Source organism: Puccinia triticina, chromosome 16A (genome assembly GCF_026914185.1).
Source record: "Puccinia triticina chromosome 16A, complete sequence".
NCBI lineage: Eukaryota > Fungi > Basidiomycota > Pucciniomycetes > Pucciniales > Pucciniaceae > Puccinia > Puccinia triticina.
In genome coordinates, this window is record NC_070573.1 from 1,462,758 (window position 1) to 1,479,269 (window position 16,512).

A 16,512-nucleotide genomic window follows, 5' to 3' on the forward strand; every position below is an offset into this window, starting at 1 on the left:
CCACTCCAACTCCATTTCCCATACAAAATCCACTTTCCGCTGAATTCAAGTTTGATCTAGGTCTGATAACAGACTGCTGCACATAGTTTTCTCTATCATTAGTTTGCCACAACAATAAATAAATTTGTTGTGATAGCTCTTGTGTAGTATCATAGAGGGGCAGGTCTTTCAAACCACCCGTAACAGTTGTAATAGCTTCTTACATATTTGAAATATTATAACTGGTATTTCCCCCTCGCAGAACTGCCACCCGTCCCAAAGGAGTTCTCACAGCGTAGGGATTGAACCCATGATCTAGATGTAGGCTTATAGGTGTTTGTGTGGTCTTACTAGTAAGAATTCACAACTTCATCAATTCTCTATTATAAGCAAGTAGCGCTCAGGTAGCTCGGGGCTCATAAGCTGTAGAGACTGTAAAATGAAGATGTGTCTGGTGAGAGTCAAACTCACAACCTCAGCTATGATGAGACAGAAACTAGAGTGCTTCCTTTACCAACTAGGCTACAGACACTTGTGGCTACCAGCTGGGTGGTTGGTTGGTAGTGCTCATGGGTCAATCCAACAGCCCTCCATACTGTGGTAATGTATCATGGTAGCAGACTAACAGACAACTGAACAGCAATATCAATAAAGCACTGAAGGAGGGTTTTTTTTTCAAGGATTCTAAGATATCTATGCGCAGAGCAGCAGTTATCAAGCAAAATATCTCAGTTTAATAAAACCTGTAACTCATGGATGTTTGGTTCAAGGGTTCCCCCTGTTTATTGAGCCAAAAAACCCAGAGTTTATGGTTTTATCCAACTCAGTAGGGCTGGGGCAAATCCCGCTAACCAGCACCCTAAGCCCCCATGATGAGATGAATCATCCTGGGGCAGCAGAACACAGAGATGAGTGAGTTTGTGGAAGGATGATTCATTGCATCATAGAAATGAAAGAACAGGAAAAAGAAGAAAAAGAGAAAAAGAAAGAAACACTAACCTGGGGCAGCAGAACACAGAGATGAGTGAGTTCGTGGAAGGATGAGGAAAAGGGCTTCCACGTCTCTGCTGCCTCAGGTAACTACATACAGGATGTCACGGCTGTGAAAGATGAGAGAAAGGTTTGAAGCAGGAAAACATGAGAGAAACATGAAACAAAAACACTAGAGCTCAACACTCCCCCTTGGCTTTAAAGTGCCCAGGTGGGGGAGCATGGGGTGAATTCACCCTTGAAATTGCAGCCCTCTTTATATTCTTTTTGAATGGAAGGAAAAAATTCCAGTCAAAGAGGCTGTAAAACCCCTTTGACCAGAAGGGATTCCTTCCAGTCAAAGAGGCTGTACAACCCCTTCAACTGGAAGGGATTCCTTCCAGCCAAATAGGCTGTAAAACCTCTCTGACCGGAAGGGATGCCTTACAGTTGAAGAGGCTATACAACCCCTTCAACCGGAAGGGATTCCTTCCATCCAAGGAGAGTGCAAAGTATTAGGCAGGCGAGCAACCAGGATGCTCATATGACAGGGACCTCAGTGGGTGGCTGCATGACCGGTGCAATCCGGTGCCGCCAACAGCTGGCAGTACCGGAGGACACCACCCCAACCTTAATGCCTCAGTGGCAACCCTCTGAGTCTTCCGACTGATGCTGTGACCCGCATCTGCAACCAGCAGTCCAAGGGTGTAACAGCTACGCTGCATGTTTTTACCTGTATCTCCAAAAATAAATTACAGAAATATTTTTGGATATTCTGGATCCTCCCACTCCCAACATCCATGAATCAAAAAAGGCTTTTTTAAATTTTCTTTATTGAAGTGGTAGTCCTTTGGTGTCATTTGGGTGCTATTTTCAGCGCAGCTGTCCTGAGCTTTTCAAATTCACCTGCTTCATGGATTTAAAGCCACATAATCCCAGTGCCAAGAATACAAAGATGTGCTTTTGATTCCGGGGAGCAGGAGAATTCTGAATATCCAAAATAATCTATGTACTGCTGACATCTTTCCTTCTATTTTTAGAGATACAGAAAAAAGCGTGTAGCGCAGCTGTTACACCCTTTTGCAGCAGCACCCACAGCAGTGGTTCACCTGCTGACGCCTCCTAAGGCTTGGGCTGACCGCAGTGTATCAAGGTGACGCCACCGTGACTCCTGGTCACGCCGGCGTTATGGATGGTGCAAGTACTTGTAATGGCTCATTAACTTGGCCTGAAAAATAGGATCAGCCGTAGCCTGACAATAGCAGTTCTCAGAAAGCTTCCAATAAAAACCTTCGGGAGGTACTATCCATCAAACATGCCAAGGCGTCTGGGGCTAGAATTGATGAATGAGTGAGGGCCAGGATTAAATGTTGAGGAATTTGGGAAGGATGATGGCGTCAAATATGCATGAAAATTGGACTAAATGCTGACTATGTATCATCAGTTTTTTCAATTTTTCAGCAGTGGGTTACTCAGGATTTGATTACAATCAACTTGATTGAAGTTTACTGGGATTATCCAATGGCCCCAAGTTGTAGATGTGGATGAATCTGATCCAAAGAGCTTACATGCAGCCAATAATACTTTTGTGAGACAGTCAGGCTTGAGTTTCCGGGGAAACTGGCTATTTGAAGTAGTCATGTGTTGATTTATCTTCAAATAAAGAGGGTAAAGGATATTTGTCATTTTTGTCTCTTCTGGAAGTCTAGGGAACATTAGAGTTTGAGAAGTACAGCTTATATATCAGGCTTCTTGAGTTTCACTTATGTTCAAAAATGATTATGACTTCCGGTTTCTTACTTTAAAACATTTTTCCCATTAAAATGATTGTTAGTTTACAAGTTCCTTGCAAGATGTCTTAAGCCTGAGTGCCTTGCAGCAAGAAGCAATTTTACTATGCTGCCTTGAAATTTGACAATGCCAGGAAACCAAATTTTTGGGTCCACACAAGGTATTTCTACACAAAAACCAGGAATTTAAGCGCAAATTACAATTCAATAGGAATTTTTGAGATAATTTTTTTTAATCCTGTTCATTAATGATAAGCCTGATACAAGCAGCGTCGCAGCCGCCCTAAGAGTCTAGTTGAGCAATAAAAGGCCATTTTAGGACAACCTTGGCCTTTCATTGCTTATCAATGTGTTAATTTACCAGTGACGGCAATGGTGAAACAATGCAATACGGGATTGGTATTGGCCAATACTGCGTATAGTATTGTTTTTTTGATACATCAGAATTCAATACCATGTATTGTATTGAAAAAAAGATACAATATGGTGGTATTTTATCTAAAAAAACAACGCCTTTTCTGGGCAATTGGAGCTCAATCCAATGGCCCCTCCCAGCAATACATCTGTATTGTATTGTATCAGAATGTATTGGCAATACAATACCATGGATTTTGTTGGTTTGGTGACTTGATCCAACGGTGAAACAGATACTATACAATACAGTATCTTCAGATACTTGTGTATTGTATCTGTTGAAAAATACAAAATTGTAAATACAAATGTATTGTATCTGCCTGAAGATACAATACCATAGTATTGTATCAATAAATTATTAAAACTTGATTTTCTTGTTTTGGCCACTGTGGACTGTGTACAGGAAAACTATCAAAAAACATAAAAATACAGTATCTTGTATTGGGCTGTATTTGCAACAAGATACCAAAGTTTGAATACATTTGTATATTATTGGTCTTTGAATACAATACAAATAGATAGTATTGGGTGCAAAACAGACACAAATACAGGCAGATACAGATACATGTATTGTATTTGTTTCACCGTTGCTTGATCCAATACCAATACAGTGTATTGGACTCAAAAAAAATACCAATACCAATAAATACCAACACATGTACCGTACTGTTTCACCGTTGGTGACAGCAGTATGAAAGGGCCATTTTAGGGAAAAATTAGCCTTTCATTACAATAAAGTATTACTTTACCAGTCACGGCCGTATGGAGAATTGCCAGTTACAATAAATGTGACACGGCTATCCGCGCGCTAGCGTTAACAATAACCATGAAAAAAATAACTGAAGGTTGCTACTTTACTCTTCAGGCCTGGTTATTGTAGAGTAAAGTAGCCACCCACTGTTACCCCCCGGTAGCATTCCTCTGTCCAGTTTCCTCTGCCCCCCCCCCCCCCCCCCCTCTTGCCAGCAGCATCTTTGATGTGGATGGTAAAAAGCCTATGATTGATTTCTAAAGACCAAAGACCAGAACTAGAAGAAAAAATGTTAGAGAAACAAAAAAAAGAATAAAATCAAGTAATAATAAAGAATAACCAATGATCATATATCAAGATCTCACAGAAAACTACAAAAAGAAATGAGAACAGGAAAGAAGGAATCAGGACTGAAAGATAAATAAACAAGATCACTGATCAGTAAGAATAAAATTAATCAAAGAGAGAATAAAGTGAGTCTCCAAAATGAGAGTTTCATTGATGCATTTTTGAAGTACTGGGTGTTGAGGCAAGCCAGGCTGAAGCCTGAGGGACTGGAAGTAAAAGACGGTACAGGGTCTTGTGACAGTTGCTGAACACAAAGATAATATTTTTTTTGATTCAGTGAGTGTTGTTGGATCAGAGCCAGCGTAGACTAAATACCGCATAGGATTTCATAGAAGAATACTAGAATACAGGCATCTTAACACGCAGTTGAGCTAGGACAAGATGAAGTTGAATTCAGAGCTGATTGAGTTGATCAAAGATACTGCATGACTGTTGATTGTGCTTTTTCTTGCAATGAATGATCTGGAGCAGCAAGACACAAGGCAGTGTTGATATGAGGAGGGGTGAGGAAAGATCAGAATTGATTGCACACTCAATTAAAGAGAAAGAGAAATGGAAATGAAAATAAACAATCTGGAAGAGAAAAACTCAGCAAGACACAAGGCAGTGTCAAGATGAGGATGGGTGCGGAAGGATGAGGAAAGGATCTTCCGACCCCGCTGCTCCAGAACTACACTACAACCAAGATGCCCCAGAAAAGGGAAAAGAAAGGAAAATGTGTGAAAGCATACAACCTGTGAAGCTCAACACCTTTTAGAGCAGATGTTTGACAGATTTGAAGCCAGATTGAGGGAACAGAAAAGAGTAGGAAGGAAGCAGATATAGGGCAGAGATAGTGATTATCTGCCAAAGAGGCAGCCGCAAGTCGATGGCGGGATCTTATGAGGAATGGCCTGCATTGGCTAGGTTTGGCTTGCAGATATCCAGATTATAGGGACATGTGCCCACTGCCAGTGCGGGCAAGTCTTCTTGAGCTTGCACAGAGGCTGTCTTGAATCTTGAGTACTTGGCACAGGACCAGGTACCCAGCACGGGCGGGCAGGCCAGGGGAGTGTGCAGCATAGTCTCAGGTCTGATCCCCCATAAACCAACAGTCCCATCTCCTTCTTGGTGTTGTTTTTTGTTTTTTTTTTGTTCTGGGCAGAGGAAGATGGAGGCTGGTGGGACCTGAGCGTCCTGGATCCTAAGACGGCAGAGTGCAGGATGAGCCAAACTTAACTAAGTCCCTCCTGAGGGAGGCTGAAGGCCTCCCGCTGGGAGGGGCTTAGGACTTATTGGTGAAATTTGCCTGAGAGAAATGCCAATAATCCTTGCTTTTTTATGCTGAGGCCCCTGCACAGTGCTGTCTTGGTGTAATCATCCTCTACATGGAAACTTCATCAGATGCCTGGCCATCTCCTGGCACCTTTGTTTCCATTTTTCTCCTTCCCAAACCCAAGATACCAGGTGTGTAGTAAGCAAAAAATTCATTGTTGAGGGACACCAGGGACTGAAACAATGGCGGCTACTGTTACTCATGCAGGGGGGCTTGACACTAACTTAACTAAGTCCCACCCTCCTACAGGTGGAGTGGTAAAACACTGGTCGCATTGCGCCGACCGGAGGGAGGGACTTATGCGCTAAACGGACTTACAGGCTGACAGCATTTGGTTTTTTGATGGGGACTTTTTTAAAACTGCTCTCACCCATCCATTTCCTGTCCAATTTCATTATTGTTTGGATTTGCATGATGACCAAAGTCTCCTTTATCCATGTACTATACCCACCTATCCCCAACCTGTCTTCTTGATCTGCAATGTCCCTTGTAACATCATGAGTTTTGGATTCTGTACAGTGTGAACTTTGTAATATAGGATGAAGCGGACCACAGACAGTCACAAAAAATGGATCTGAGGGGTTCTGAAGGCCTTGAAAAATTCAGAAAAATTTGGAGAGATTCTCCTTGATCTTGAGAATCTTTTGTTCCCCCAAACCTTTGCTGCCCAATGCAAAAGGGTGAAGCCAGAAACGTTTGAAAAAAGACATAGTTCTGATTCTGTCAGCCCAAACTTGGACATTGGGTGTAAGTCCCTCCTTCGGAGGGTCCCGGCGGGACAGTGTCCCCCCTCAAATAGAGGGACTTTGTTAAGTTAGGGCTTGACAGTGAATGAGAAGTCTGATATTCAGGAGGGAAAAGAAAAGCTAGTGAGAAGCCGGTAGACTGGAGTGATGGGCTGCTTCGTAGACGCATATCTAAGTACAAGCATACAAAGACTACATACGGGCCCCACCATCTCAACATTCATCCTGGCAAGAACAAGTCAAGTATAGACATCAGTCCTGGATACCTGTCATTTCCTTTCTCAAGGCACGACGCATGCAGATTTCCACTGCAAATTATGCTGTACAATCCTCGGGCGTGGCTCGTGCAGCCCCCCATCTTCAACGGGTTGTTGTGGGCAAGGAATGCGCAAAGGCGATGCTCGAGGCGCGTCAGAAATAGACAAGATCCTGGGCATTCATGGCATCCAGACGTCTTGACGACCCCTTTGGAGGCAAGCGAGCTCTTGCAACGATGCTGGAAATCGTGTTTTTCGCCATCCCTCTCAGGCCCGAATCACCAATACCGCAAAGTCCCTCCGGTGGAGCTACTTAATTCCCTCCTCGGGGGAGCGAAGCGGAGGGTCCCTGCGGGACGGCGTCCCCCTCTCCAATAGAGGGACGCAGGTAAGTCAGCTCGCGCCCCCGCCTTCGGACTTGCTGAGTTTGAGGATGAGCAAGCTGTCTCGGGCGCTCAGTGACCGGCTCTCAAGATTGTGCAGACTGCGCCATGCACACGCGACAGAACAGGAACGTCCCCGTGACGGCTGTTTTCTCCCCCTTGGTCAATGCTCCTCCAGCGGCATAGCACCGACGGCTGGCGGGAACAGATTCCTAGTTCTGAAAGCATTTCTTGATCGTGCCTGCAGTGACAAACGCACATGACGAGGAGTGTCCGAGCCATGTATGAGTACCGGACGGCCAAGCCCAGGCCCGCCAGCCAGCGCCTCAGGGGGCCCCAGACACCGCGTGTTTTCCTATAAATACGTCCCCCGCAACAACCCACAACAGCCCATTATATGTACACACAAGCAACGCAGTCCGAGAAGAAAGCCATCCGAAACGAAAACAGCCTGGAAGAAACCAATCCGGAAAGAAAACAGCCAAGAAGGAGAAGGAAGAGAAGGACAAGGACAAGGACAAGGACAAGGACAAGGAGAAGGAGAAGGAGGAGAAGGAGAAGGAGAAGAAGGGGAAGAAGAAGAAGAGCCGCGCTGATCGTGGCTGGATACAAAGGGCCGGGCACACGAGCAGAGCACGGAAGAGCGCGGGGCAAGGAGCGGAAGATATCCCGGGGAGCCGGCAGCAGCCCGCAGCCGGCCGCTGCATATGAGCAAGCAAGGGAGGATCGGCCTTGGGGCGGTCAGTAGCGCTCAGGCATCCAGTGCTCCATCATGTTGCGCATCCAGACGGCGAAGTCGGCCCGGAAGTAGGTCTCCTCGAGGACCGATGTGTGTGCGTCGGGGAGGGGCCTTGAGGGCGGGAGCGGGCCGAAGGAGGGCTGGGAGGCGCCGGGCGTGCCGGGGACGGAGGAGGGGAGCAGGGGCGCAGAGGCCGGATGGACGAGCCAGGCTTTCTGGTCGCGCAGGATGCCGGCCTGTTCGGCGGCGAAGTTGCGCATGCCGGCCTCGAACCGGGCATACAGCTGGGCCCGGAGACCCTCTTCGTGGGCCCGGCCGCCAGGCGAAGGGTGGACGAGCTCGGAGAGACCCCGGCGGAGCTCGTCCAGGCCCTCGATCATCCGCTGAAGCACTTGCAAGCAGCCCGCCAGCACGACGAAGGTCTCGGCGTGGTCCGGGGCAAGGGCTTGGCGGACAGAGCCGTCGAGAAGGGCCAGGGCGCGTCGGCCGACCACCGCCTCCGTCGAGCCCGGGTCCAGGTGGAACAGGTTCGTCAGCAGCGTCGCCACGATCCGTCGGCTCTCGTGCATCAGCCGCAGCCCTTGCCCGTCCATCCTGCGCGACACCAGCAACAGCACCCGGCTCAGCGAGTCCGACGTCAGCAGCTCCACCCGCCGCCGCACGATCGTCGGCTCGCTCGCCGCGCCCAGCACCGTCGTCGTCGTCGGAGGCTCCGCCGTCGGCGTCACCGTCACACTCAGCACCGCCGCCCGCCCGAGCTTGCCTACGTTCTTCCCCGCCTGCACGTCCCGGTACGTCACATTCACCTCCAGAAGCCCCATGTCGTCGTTCATGTCGTCGAACTGCGCCTCGTAGAACCGCGTAAACGCGTCCATCTCCCCCATCATCCCCAGATGCGCATCCCCGCCCAGCTGGCTCCGGAAGAACGCATCCGTGCCCGTCTCGATCGGCGCGGGGCCGGTCAGGCCCAACAGCGCCTGGTCGCCATCGCGCGACCGCCGGCTCTGCGTCCGGTACACCTCCCGCGCCGACCGCATCTCCACCTCCACCAGCACGTCCCGCCGCTCGCCGAACCGCAGCTGGCCCAGCTCGAGATCCGCGTGCTGGCCATCCGAGGAGATCACGTGGGTGATCCCAGAGACTTTCTTCATCTTGAACCACTTCGGCTCCGCGATCCCGATGCTCACCCGCGCATTCGACATGCCCACCGAGAGCTGAACACAATATCTCCCAATCAGTCTCACTGAGCAAGCAAAACAAAAACACCACGCCGCGCTTACCATCCCCCCGACACAGCCTGCAATCGCCTCCTTGATCGACTGATGGTCGCGGACAAAGCTGTAGGTCCCGCCGGTATGGTTGGACAGCTGCCAAAGCGAGCTGGGGTTATGGCTCTCGCCCCAGCCGATCGACTGGATCGGGATCCTAGACACGCGACAAGGATCGGCTTCTAATAATACACGCCGATCGAGAGAAGAGAAAGATGACCTACTGGATCGCCTCGGCGCGGGTCATCACCAGCGTCATCTCCGGCTTGGTCGAGCAGTCTCTCGAGTCATTAAGCAGCATGATCCCACTGAGCGGGTTTTTCTGTTTCCGGGGCAGGATCATGTCGTATGCTATACAGAAGCCAGGTCAGTATCCCCGACGACGCAGATGATGAGGATGAGAGTGTGTGTACCTAGATTGACAGCGGTGACGACAGACACCTTGTCCTCGTGTCTCTCAAGCATCCGGAGTCGTCTCTGGACCCTATCCTGGACGCTCCGAGGATCGTCGGCGACTGCGAGGCCAGCAAACCCGTTGGCGCAGTCCTCGGCCTGCTGGGCGACGACGATGTCCTCGCCGAAGTACTTCCAGTTCTGGGCTGTGAGGATGCCTTCGGTGCGGCCGGAACGGGCGAGCTGCTCGATGGCGAACTCGACCCGCTTCAGACTCGCCGCCTTGCCGACGGTGAGGAAGGGCGTGTAGAGCAGCTGGCCCTGGCCTCGCGCCGCCCCTCCGCCTCCTCCGTTGTTGTTGGTGCCGACGGTGAAGGCCACCAGACTGAGCCGGGAGCGCGGGTGCAGGTGGTAGACTACGAACTGGAGAGACTGTTTCAGCAGGCGCAGCTTCAGGGAGGTCGACGAGGACGAGGAGCTGCTGGGGGACCCGGAGGGCTCAGGGAACGGGATGGAGATGACGAGGGCCAGGTCGATGGGCCGGAAGTCGTGGCGGAGGGAGGCGGATCGGAAGGCAGGATTGGTCTGCAGCGAGGGCACGTCCCGGAAGGAGAACGGATGCTGCTGCTGCTGCTGGTCGGTCTGGAACGGGTTCGAGAAGCTCGGGTTGTTGTCCGGACAGCTTCCTTCGGTGTACTCTTCGCCCACCGACGAGAGGGTGGAGATCGAGGTGACCAGGGTGGTCTTGGTGGAGCCGGACATCAGCGAGCTGGCCGTCCCGCCGTCGTTGTTCCGCGAATCGCATGCAGACTGGAGGCTGTCCGAGCGGGAGGAGCGGGTGGAGTTGGCGGCGATGCGCAGCGAGTCGCGGTCGAGCGCTGGGCCGACGCCGGGGTAGTTGGTCGTCACGGGCGTCGGCGGCAGGCTGAGCGGGGTGGAGGGGATGCCGATCGGCGTAGAGTGATCCATCTCTCGCATCCGGAAGGGCGCTTGGAGCGGGGAGGGATCGGCAACGGGGTTGTTCCGCTTGTGGATCAAGGCGTTGATGTGCGAGTGCCAGTCTTCGAGCTGGCCCAGATCGTCGAAGCGCATCGTAAACGCATCCATCTTTTCGTCCTTCATCTTCACCCGAAGGAAATAGACGTTGGAAGCGTCGTTGGGGATCACCGAGACCGAGTGCATGTGGCGGATGTACACCCGGCCCTTGAGCTTCAACGGCGGGGCGGGGCGCCCACTAGGGCCGTCCTGCTGGGTCCAGCCCTGGGTGATCGAGTCTCGCTGGACTGCAGAGACGCAGAGGAGAGCGTCCTCGAAGAGGTAAACAAGAAACTGGCGGCAGTTGGCCTCCTTTTCGACGTAGAGCTGGTCGTATTTTTGCAAGACTCCAAAGTCTTTGGACGAGTGGCCCTTCCAGTCTTGCATCCGATCGAGCAGATCGTCGAGCACGGGCTGTAAGGAGTGGCGGGGTGAGCCGTCGACGGGTAAGGGGGGGAGGTGGTCGTGGTGGACGGGAAGGGGCGGGATGAAGGTGATGGAGTTCTCGCGGGTGATGGGGGATTTGAGGATTCCGTTGCAATCGGCGGGGCGGGTCTTGTCGTGGGGGTGCTGGCTGGTAGCTGGGGATAGCAAGATCGATCGCGAGCCGGAGCTGGGCGGGGGGGACATGGGGGCGACGGAGGCGCTTCTGCCGGGGAAGGGGGATCCGTGGTGATGGATATCGGAGGGCAGGCCGGTGGGGGAGAGCGGGGTGGGGTATGCCGGCTGGGCGGGGGCATAGGCGCTGGGGAGCTGGATGGAGAGCATGCAGGTGAGGTGCTGGGACTTGTCGGAGTCCTTGTTGAGGAACAGGTTCGGGTTCTCGGCCAGCAGGGTGAGGGTGGGCTTGAGGATCGGGGGTTTCTTGGCGGTCTGCTGGCGCTTGTGTTCGATCCGGAGGCTCTCGATGCCGCCGGGGTGGAGCAGACCGGGCTGGTCGAGCTCGTTCCAGGAGCCCAGCAGTTCGTCTTCCCGCTCGAGCTCGGATTCCGAGGGCTGGACATCCTCGTCGTCGTCCGAGTCCTCGTCGATCATGTCGGTGGTCGGCAGGGTCTTGCGGGTGATGGAGTGGATCTTGTGAGTGGCTGTCGAGGGAGGCGGTATTTCTAAAGAAGAGATATGATTATGAGATGATTAGACGATGATTATGAAATGATTAGATGATTATGAGATGGTTACGAGATGATTATGAGATGGTTATGAGATGGTTACGAGATGAGTAGATGATGATGATGATGATGATGATGATGATGATGATGAGATGATGATGATGTGTGTGTTCAAACTCAACTGATCTTGGAGCGGTTCAGGTCGAGGGTCTTCTTGGAGGCGGCTCCCGAGGCGACGAGGCGCATGTCCTTGCGGCATATCCCGCAGAGGCCGAGGACGGCGCCGGTGCGCCTGGCCTCGTCGAGTGGGCCGTAGACGGCCTCGAAGCACGAGGCATCTGTGTGTGTGTGTGAATGTAAGCTTGGGGATGGGGGCGGGGATGGACAAGGTTGGGTGTACTGACGCAGACGGTGGCCGCACTTGGGGATCACCAGTGGCTTCTCGCCGATGAGGTTCATGCGCAGGTCTTCGATGCAGACGGGGCAGTTGTCGGTGATCAGGTCGCGGTCGTTGTCGGGTTCAGGCTGGTCGCGGCTTGGGTCGGTGGGGATGGGTCTGCGGGAGTAGTGTGAGGAGGTGTTTGAGAAGCTTGAGCCTGAGGAGGAGGTGATCGATGGTTTGCGGTTGAAGAGTGATTTCATGGCGCTGGACAGTCTGTTTGTGGAGGCGGTGTTGGGTGTTGGGCTGGTGGTGGTGTTGGGTGGTGTTGCTGGGTTTGGGGAGTGTCTGAGGGAGAAGCGTGAGGAGGATGAGCGCCTGCTGCTGAGGCGCAGGGTGGAGCTCTCGGCGGGGGAGCTGGCTCGGTCTAGTGGGGGGGAGATGAGGATGGCTGCTGCTGGGCGATCAAAGGAAGTCAATTCGATGATTCCAGATGACAGACTGACAGCCGACAGACTCACCCGTGCCCGGTCGAGGGTCGTCGGCCATCGCCGCGGCTGGCTGCTGGCTGCTGGCTGGTCGAAGGAGAGTGATCAGAGAGTGAGAGTGAGAAGAAGAAGAAGAAGAAGAAGAGAAGCAGCTAAATCATATTCCCAACCCAACCAGCTCCAATATCGAATCAATCCATCCACAGCTCAACAACACAGCAGAACACAAGCCATACAAACTGACACATCAGCATCCCACTGACTGATCCACAGCCACTCGAAAGCTATCCACTGCACTCTGGCAGCCTTCAAGAGAATAACCCCAGCTCAGACAGAACACTCCCTATGGCACTCCACACACCACAAACATTTCAACCTGAAAAAAGAAAATATCCAACACCATCTGACAGTGTATCATCACTATAGCTGAGCTTGACAGTGCAAAAATTCAAATCTGTTTCCCCCTGGCCAGGGGTTCATAAGAGAGAGAAGTGAGAGCGTCTGTTTAATGTGTTGTCTCAGCATCCCCTATTTCCTTCTTCTTCTTAGATTGCTTACTAAGACTTGGCCGGGCTTGTAACCTCTTGTTGGCCTAGCTCAGGCACAATGATCGGGCTGCACTGCTGGCACAGAATCAGCCGTCTTAGACTCTTTTTTCGTGCTCTTGTCCTTACAGCTCACCTCCCACTACAAACATTATGTATGTACTTTACATGCATGTATAGCAGTTCAACATATAGCGGTTGCATTTTTTTTGAGTACTACAAATGAAAATTATCAAATTGAAAGAGGATTTGACTTGGTATTGTTCAAAATTCACAGCTCATTGAGCACACCATGCGTCTTTGAAAATTTGCCATTAGCAGGATTTGGCTCCATTATCTGGAATATAAGTTGGTTTGCATCAGTGTGTAATCCCATGGACAATCAGTGAGGAGAGTGTTTTTTGTGAGATAATATCCAATCAAGAACAATTGGGGACCATTCAATTTACATTTGCCACATTTTTCCACCCCAATGTGCATGCTTGCAGCCAGCTAAATAGCAGGATTTTTAACTGTTTTTGCTGTTTTGCACCAGTGTGTAATGCCACAATCAGTGAGAGGAGTACTTGTTATGGAATATTATTCAAGGGGGTTGAGAAATCAACTCACACAAATTAAAAAATCAACTCCCAAACACAATTTACATTGCACGGACCGCCTCAGGACGTTGTGGTAGACGGAAAAGTGAAAAATCAAAAGTTTTTTCTATACTACATATTTACTCACAATACGCCTCAAGATATATACCAAATGGACCTCAGAAATGGATTCTATGGCCAATTTTACCCTTAGTCACCACTGGAAGCGTCACTGGAACCCCGCAGGATTGGAAGTTACACCCTCTTGGACCCTCATGGACACGGCCAGCCTCAGTCATTAACCTGTCACACCCCTCAAGTCACCTTTCCCAGGTATACGCATACTCAGCCCCAGCCAAACACATACTCTTTTCTATCCCTCTTATCTCCACTGCATATGCAGGGGACCAACCCCATTTCTTCTGTATTTGACATGTCCCCACTTCATTTATGCACCCCTTGCAGCTGCATGCAGTCTTCTGACCCCATTTCTGCACTCCTTGCATTAGTCTGACACCACTCATGCACCCCTTGCATGAAGTACCTCTGTATTTGACATTCTCCGCTTTGTTTATGCGCTCCTTGCATTAGTATGACATCATCTTTCATTTCTCACCCCACTTTCTGCCTGTATTTAGTATCTTCTGACACCACTTGTATGCAGCCCACCAGCTAAAATCCCTCATCCAGGGTCCCCCTTGTAGCTAAAATCCCTCACATTTGTCTATATAAGGAGCTCTCTCCCCCCCAGTTGTTTTTCCCTCAGCTCAGTATTCCCCAGTTATTTACATACCACCCTTCACACTTACCATCACCTTCACCCATCACTACAACCCTTATATTTGCAAATAACTACTGAACTCACTCTCAAATCTCACATACCTGTCATCAAACAACTTCATCTGGAACTAGACCAGACCTATCACTTGATTAAAACTTGCCAAGCTTAGCTTGGTGGGTCTTGTTATCTGATAGTATAGAAGGGCAGAGTTTGCACCTCCATCATCCCCTTCTCCATTCAGCAAAAGGGTTTCACAACCACTTTTGAGTCTTACAACGTCTTTCCCGGGTCCTTGCAACTGCATTTTGACCCAGGGAGTTTTGGGAGTCGGAATTGTAATTCTGCAATCCCAAACGGGAGTCGGGATTTTAATTTTACAAAAAATCCCAGAAAATAGAGAAATATTTATATCTCCTCACTGGAGCACCCAAAAGCTCCCAAAATTTTACAGCAATCTAGATACACTGTCTAGAAAAGATTTTGATCTTTACAGCAGTAGAAACCATCTGGAAGGCCTTGTGGAACAGGGGGGGGGGGTTAATTTGGCAGATTTCCTACTAAGGCAAACCCCAGAAACCTTATCTAAGGTGGTCCAAATAGCCCCAATTTTGTTCTTCCACAGGAATACACTCTTTAAAAGATATGCTGAGCTTCACGGCATTAGAACACCTCAGGGACACCTTGTGTAGCCAGGGGGGTGATTTGGCGGATTTCCTACTAAGGCAAACCCCCAAAACCTTATCTATGGTGCTCCAAACGGCCCCAAATTTTTTATGCCTGAAGAATACACTCTTTCAAACATATTTTAAGCTTCACGGCATTAGCAATCCTCAGGGAGACCCTGTGTAGCCGGGGGGCGGATTTGGCGGATTTCCTACTAAGGCAAACCCCCAAAACCTTATCTCTGGTGCTCCATACGGCCCCAATTTTTTTCTGCCATAAGAATACACTCTCTAGAGGATATTTCAAGCTCCAAGGAGGTATTACACATCAGGAACACCTTCTATTGACTATGGTGTAGCGTAGCGCAGCGTAGATGCGCTATTTTTTAGTGTAGCATAAGTGCAATTGCGCCTATCTGCGCTAACGCTACGCTAAAAGCTGAAATGGATTTTCACCCTGTGCGCCTACATTTAGCTCAGATGCACGCAATTGCGCTAAGGCTACACTAAAAAATAGTGCATCTATGCTGCGCTACGCTACACCACGGTCAATAGAAGGTGTTCCTGATGTGTAATACCTCCTTGAAGCTTGAAATATCTTCTAGAGAGTGTATTCTTATGGCAGAAAAAATTTGGGGCCGTTTGGAGCACCAGAGATAAGGTTTTGGGGGTTTGCCTTAGTAGGAAATCCGCCAAATCCGCCCCCCCGGCTACACAGGGTCTCCCTGAGGAGTGCGAATGCCGTGAAGCTCAGCATATCTTTTAAAGAGTGTATTCTTGTGGCAGAACAAAATTGGGGCCATTTGGAGCACCTTAGATAAGGTTTCTGGGGTTTGCCTTAGTAGGAAATCTGCCAAATTAACCCCCCTGTTCCACAAGGCCTTCCAGATGGTGTCTACTGCTGTAAATATCAAAATCTTTTCTAGACAGTGTATCTAGATTGCTGTAAAATTTTGGGAGCTTTTGGGTGCTCCAGTGAGGAGATATAAATATTTCTCTATTTTCTGGGATTTTTTGTAAAATTAAAATCCCGACTCCCGTTTGTGATTGCGGAATTACAATTCCGACTCCCAAAGCGCCCCCGGGTCAAAATGCAGTCGCGAGGACCCGGGAAAGACATCCCAAGGCGGTCCGCGCGACGTAAATTGTGTTTGGGAGTCGATTTTTTAATTTGTGGGAGTCGATTTTTTAATTTGTGGGAGTCAATTTTTTAATTTGTGGGAGTTGATTTCTCAACCCCCTTATTCAATAGGGGTTCACAATTCAAATTTACAAAACTTTGGGACACATTTTAAGGTGTTTATGAACATTTTTAAAAAAAAAAAAAATGATAAATTGCACTGATTGATCAGTCTCACCTGCTGCTGTGCATTTTCCCAAAATTTTAAAAGTTTGTTCATAAAGGCCTTAAACTTGGCTCCAAAGTTTAGTAAGATTCAATTGTGAACCCCCCTAATGGAGAAAATTCACCATCTTATTTACAGTTGCGGCATTTTTCCACACCAATGTGCATACTTGCAGCCTGAATAGCGGGATTTTCACCTGTTTTTGCTGTTTTGCACCAGTGTGTAATGCCATGGACA

At 49.6% G+C, this 16,512-nt stretch overlaps 1 protein-coding gene across 1 annotated transcript; it reads right to left on the reverse strand.

Moving 5' to 3' along the window:
- Nucleotides 1-7,693: 7,693 nt before the first annotated feature.
- PtA15_16A159 (uncharacterized protein) lies at nt 7,694-12,424 on the reverse strand (the record flags this gene model as incomplete). The annotated part of the gene is made up of 8 exons (XM_053163821.1): nt 7,694-8,335; nt 8,459-8,905; nt 8,972-9,116; nt 9,184-9,310; nt 9,373-11,493; nt 11,679-11,834; nt 11,901-12,329; nt 12,397-12,424. 8 exons carry the CDS (start codon nt 12,422-12,424, stop codon nt 7,694-7,696), a joined length of 4,095 nt encoding a protein of 1,364 aa, XP_053027808.1.
- Between the last annotated feature and the right edge of the window lie 4,088 nt (nt 12,425-16,512).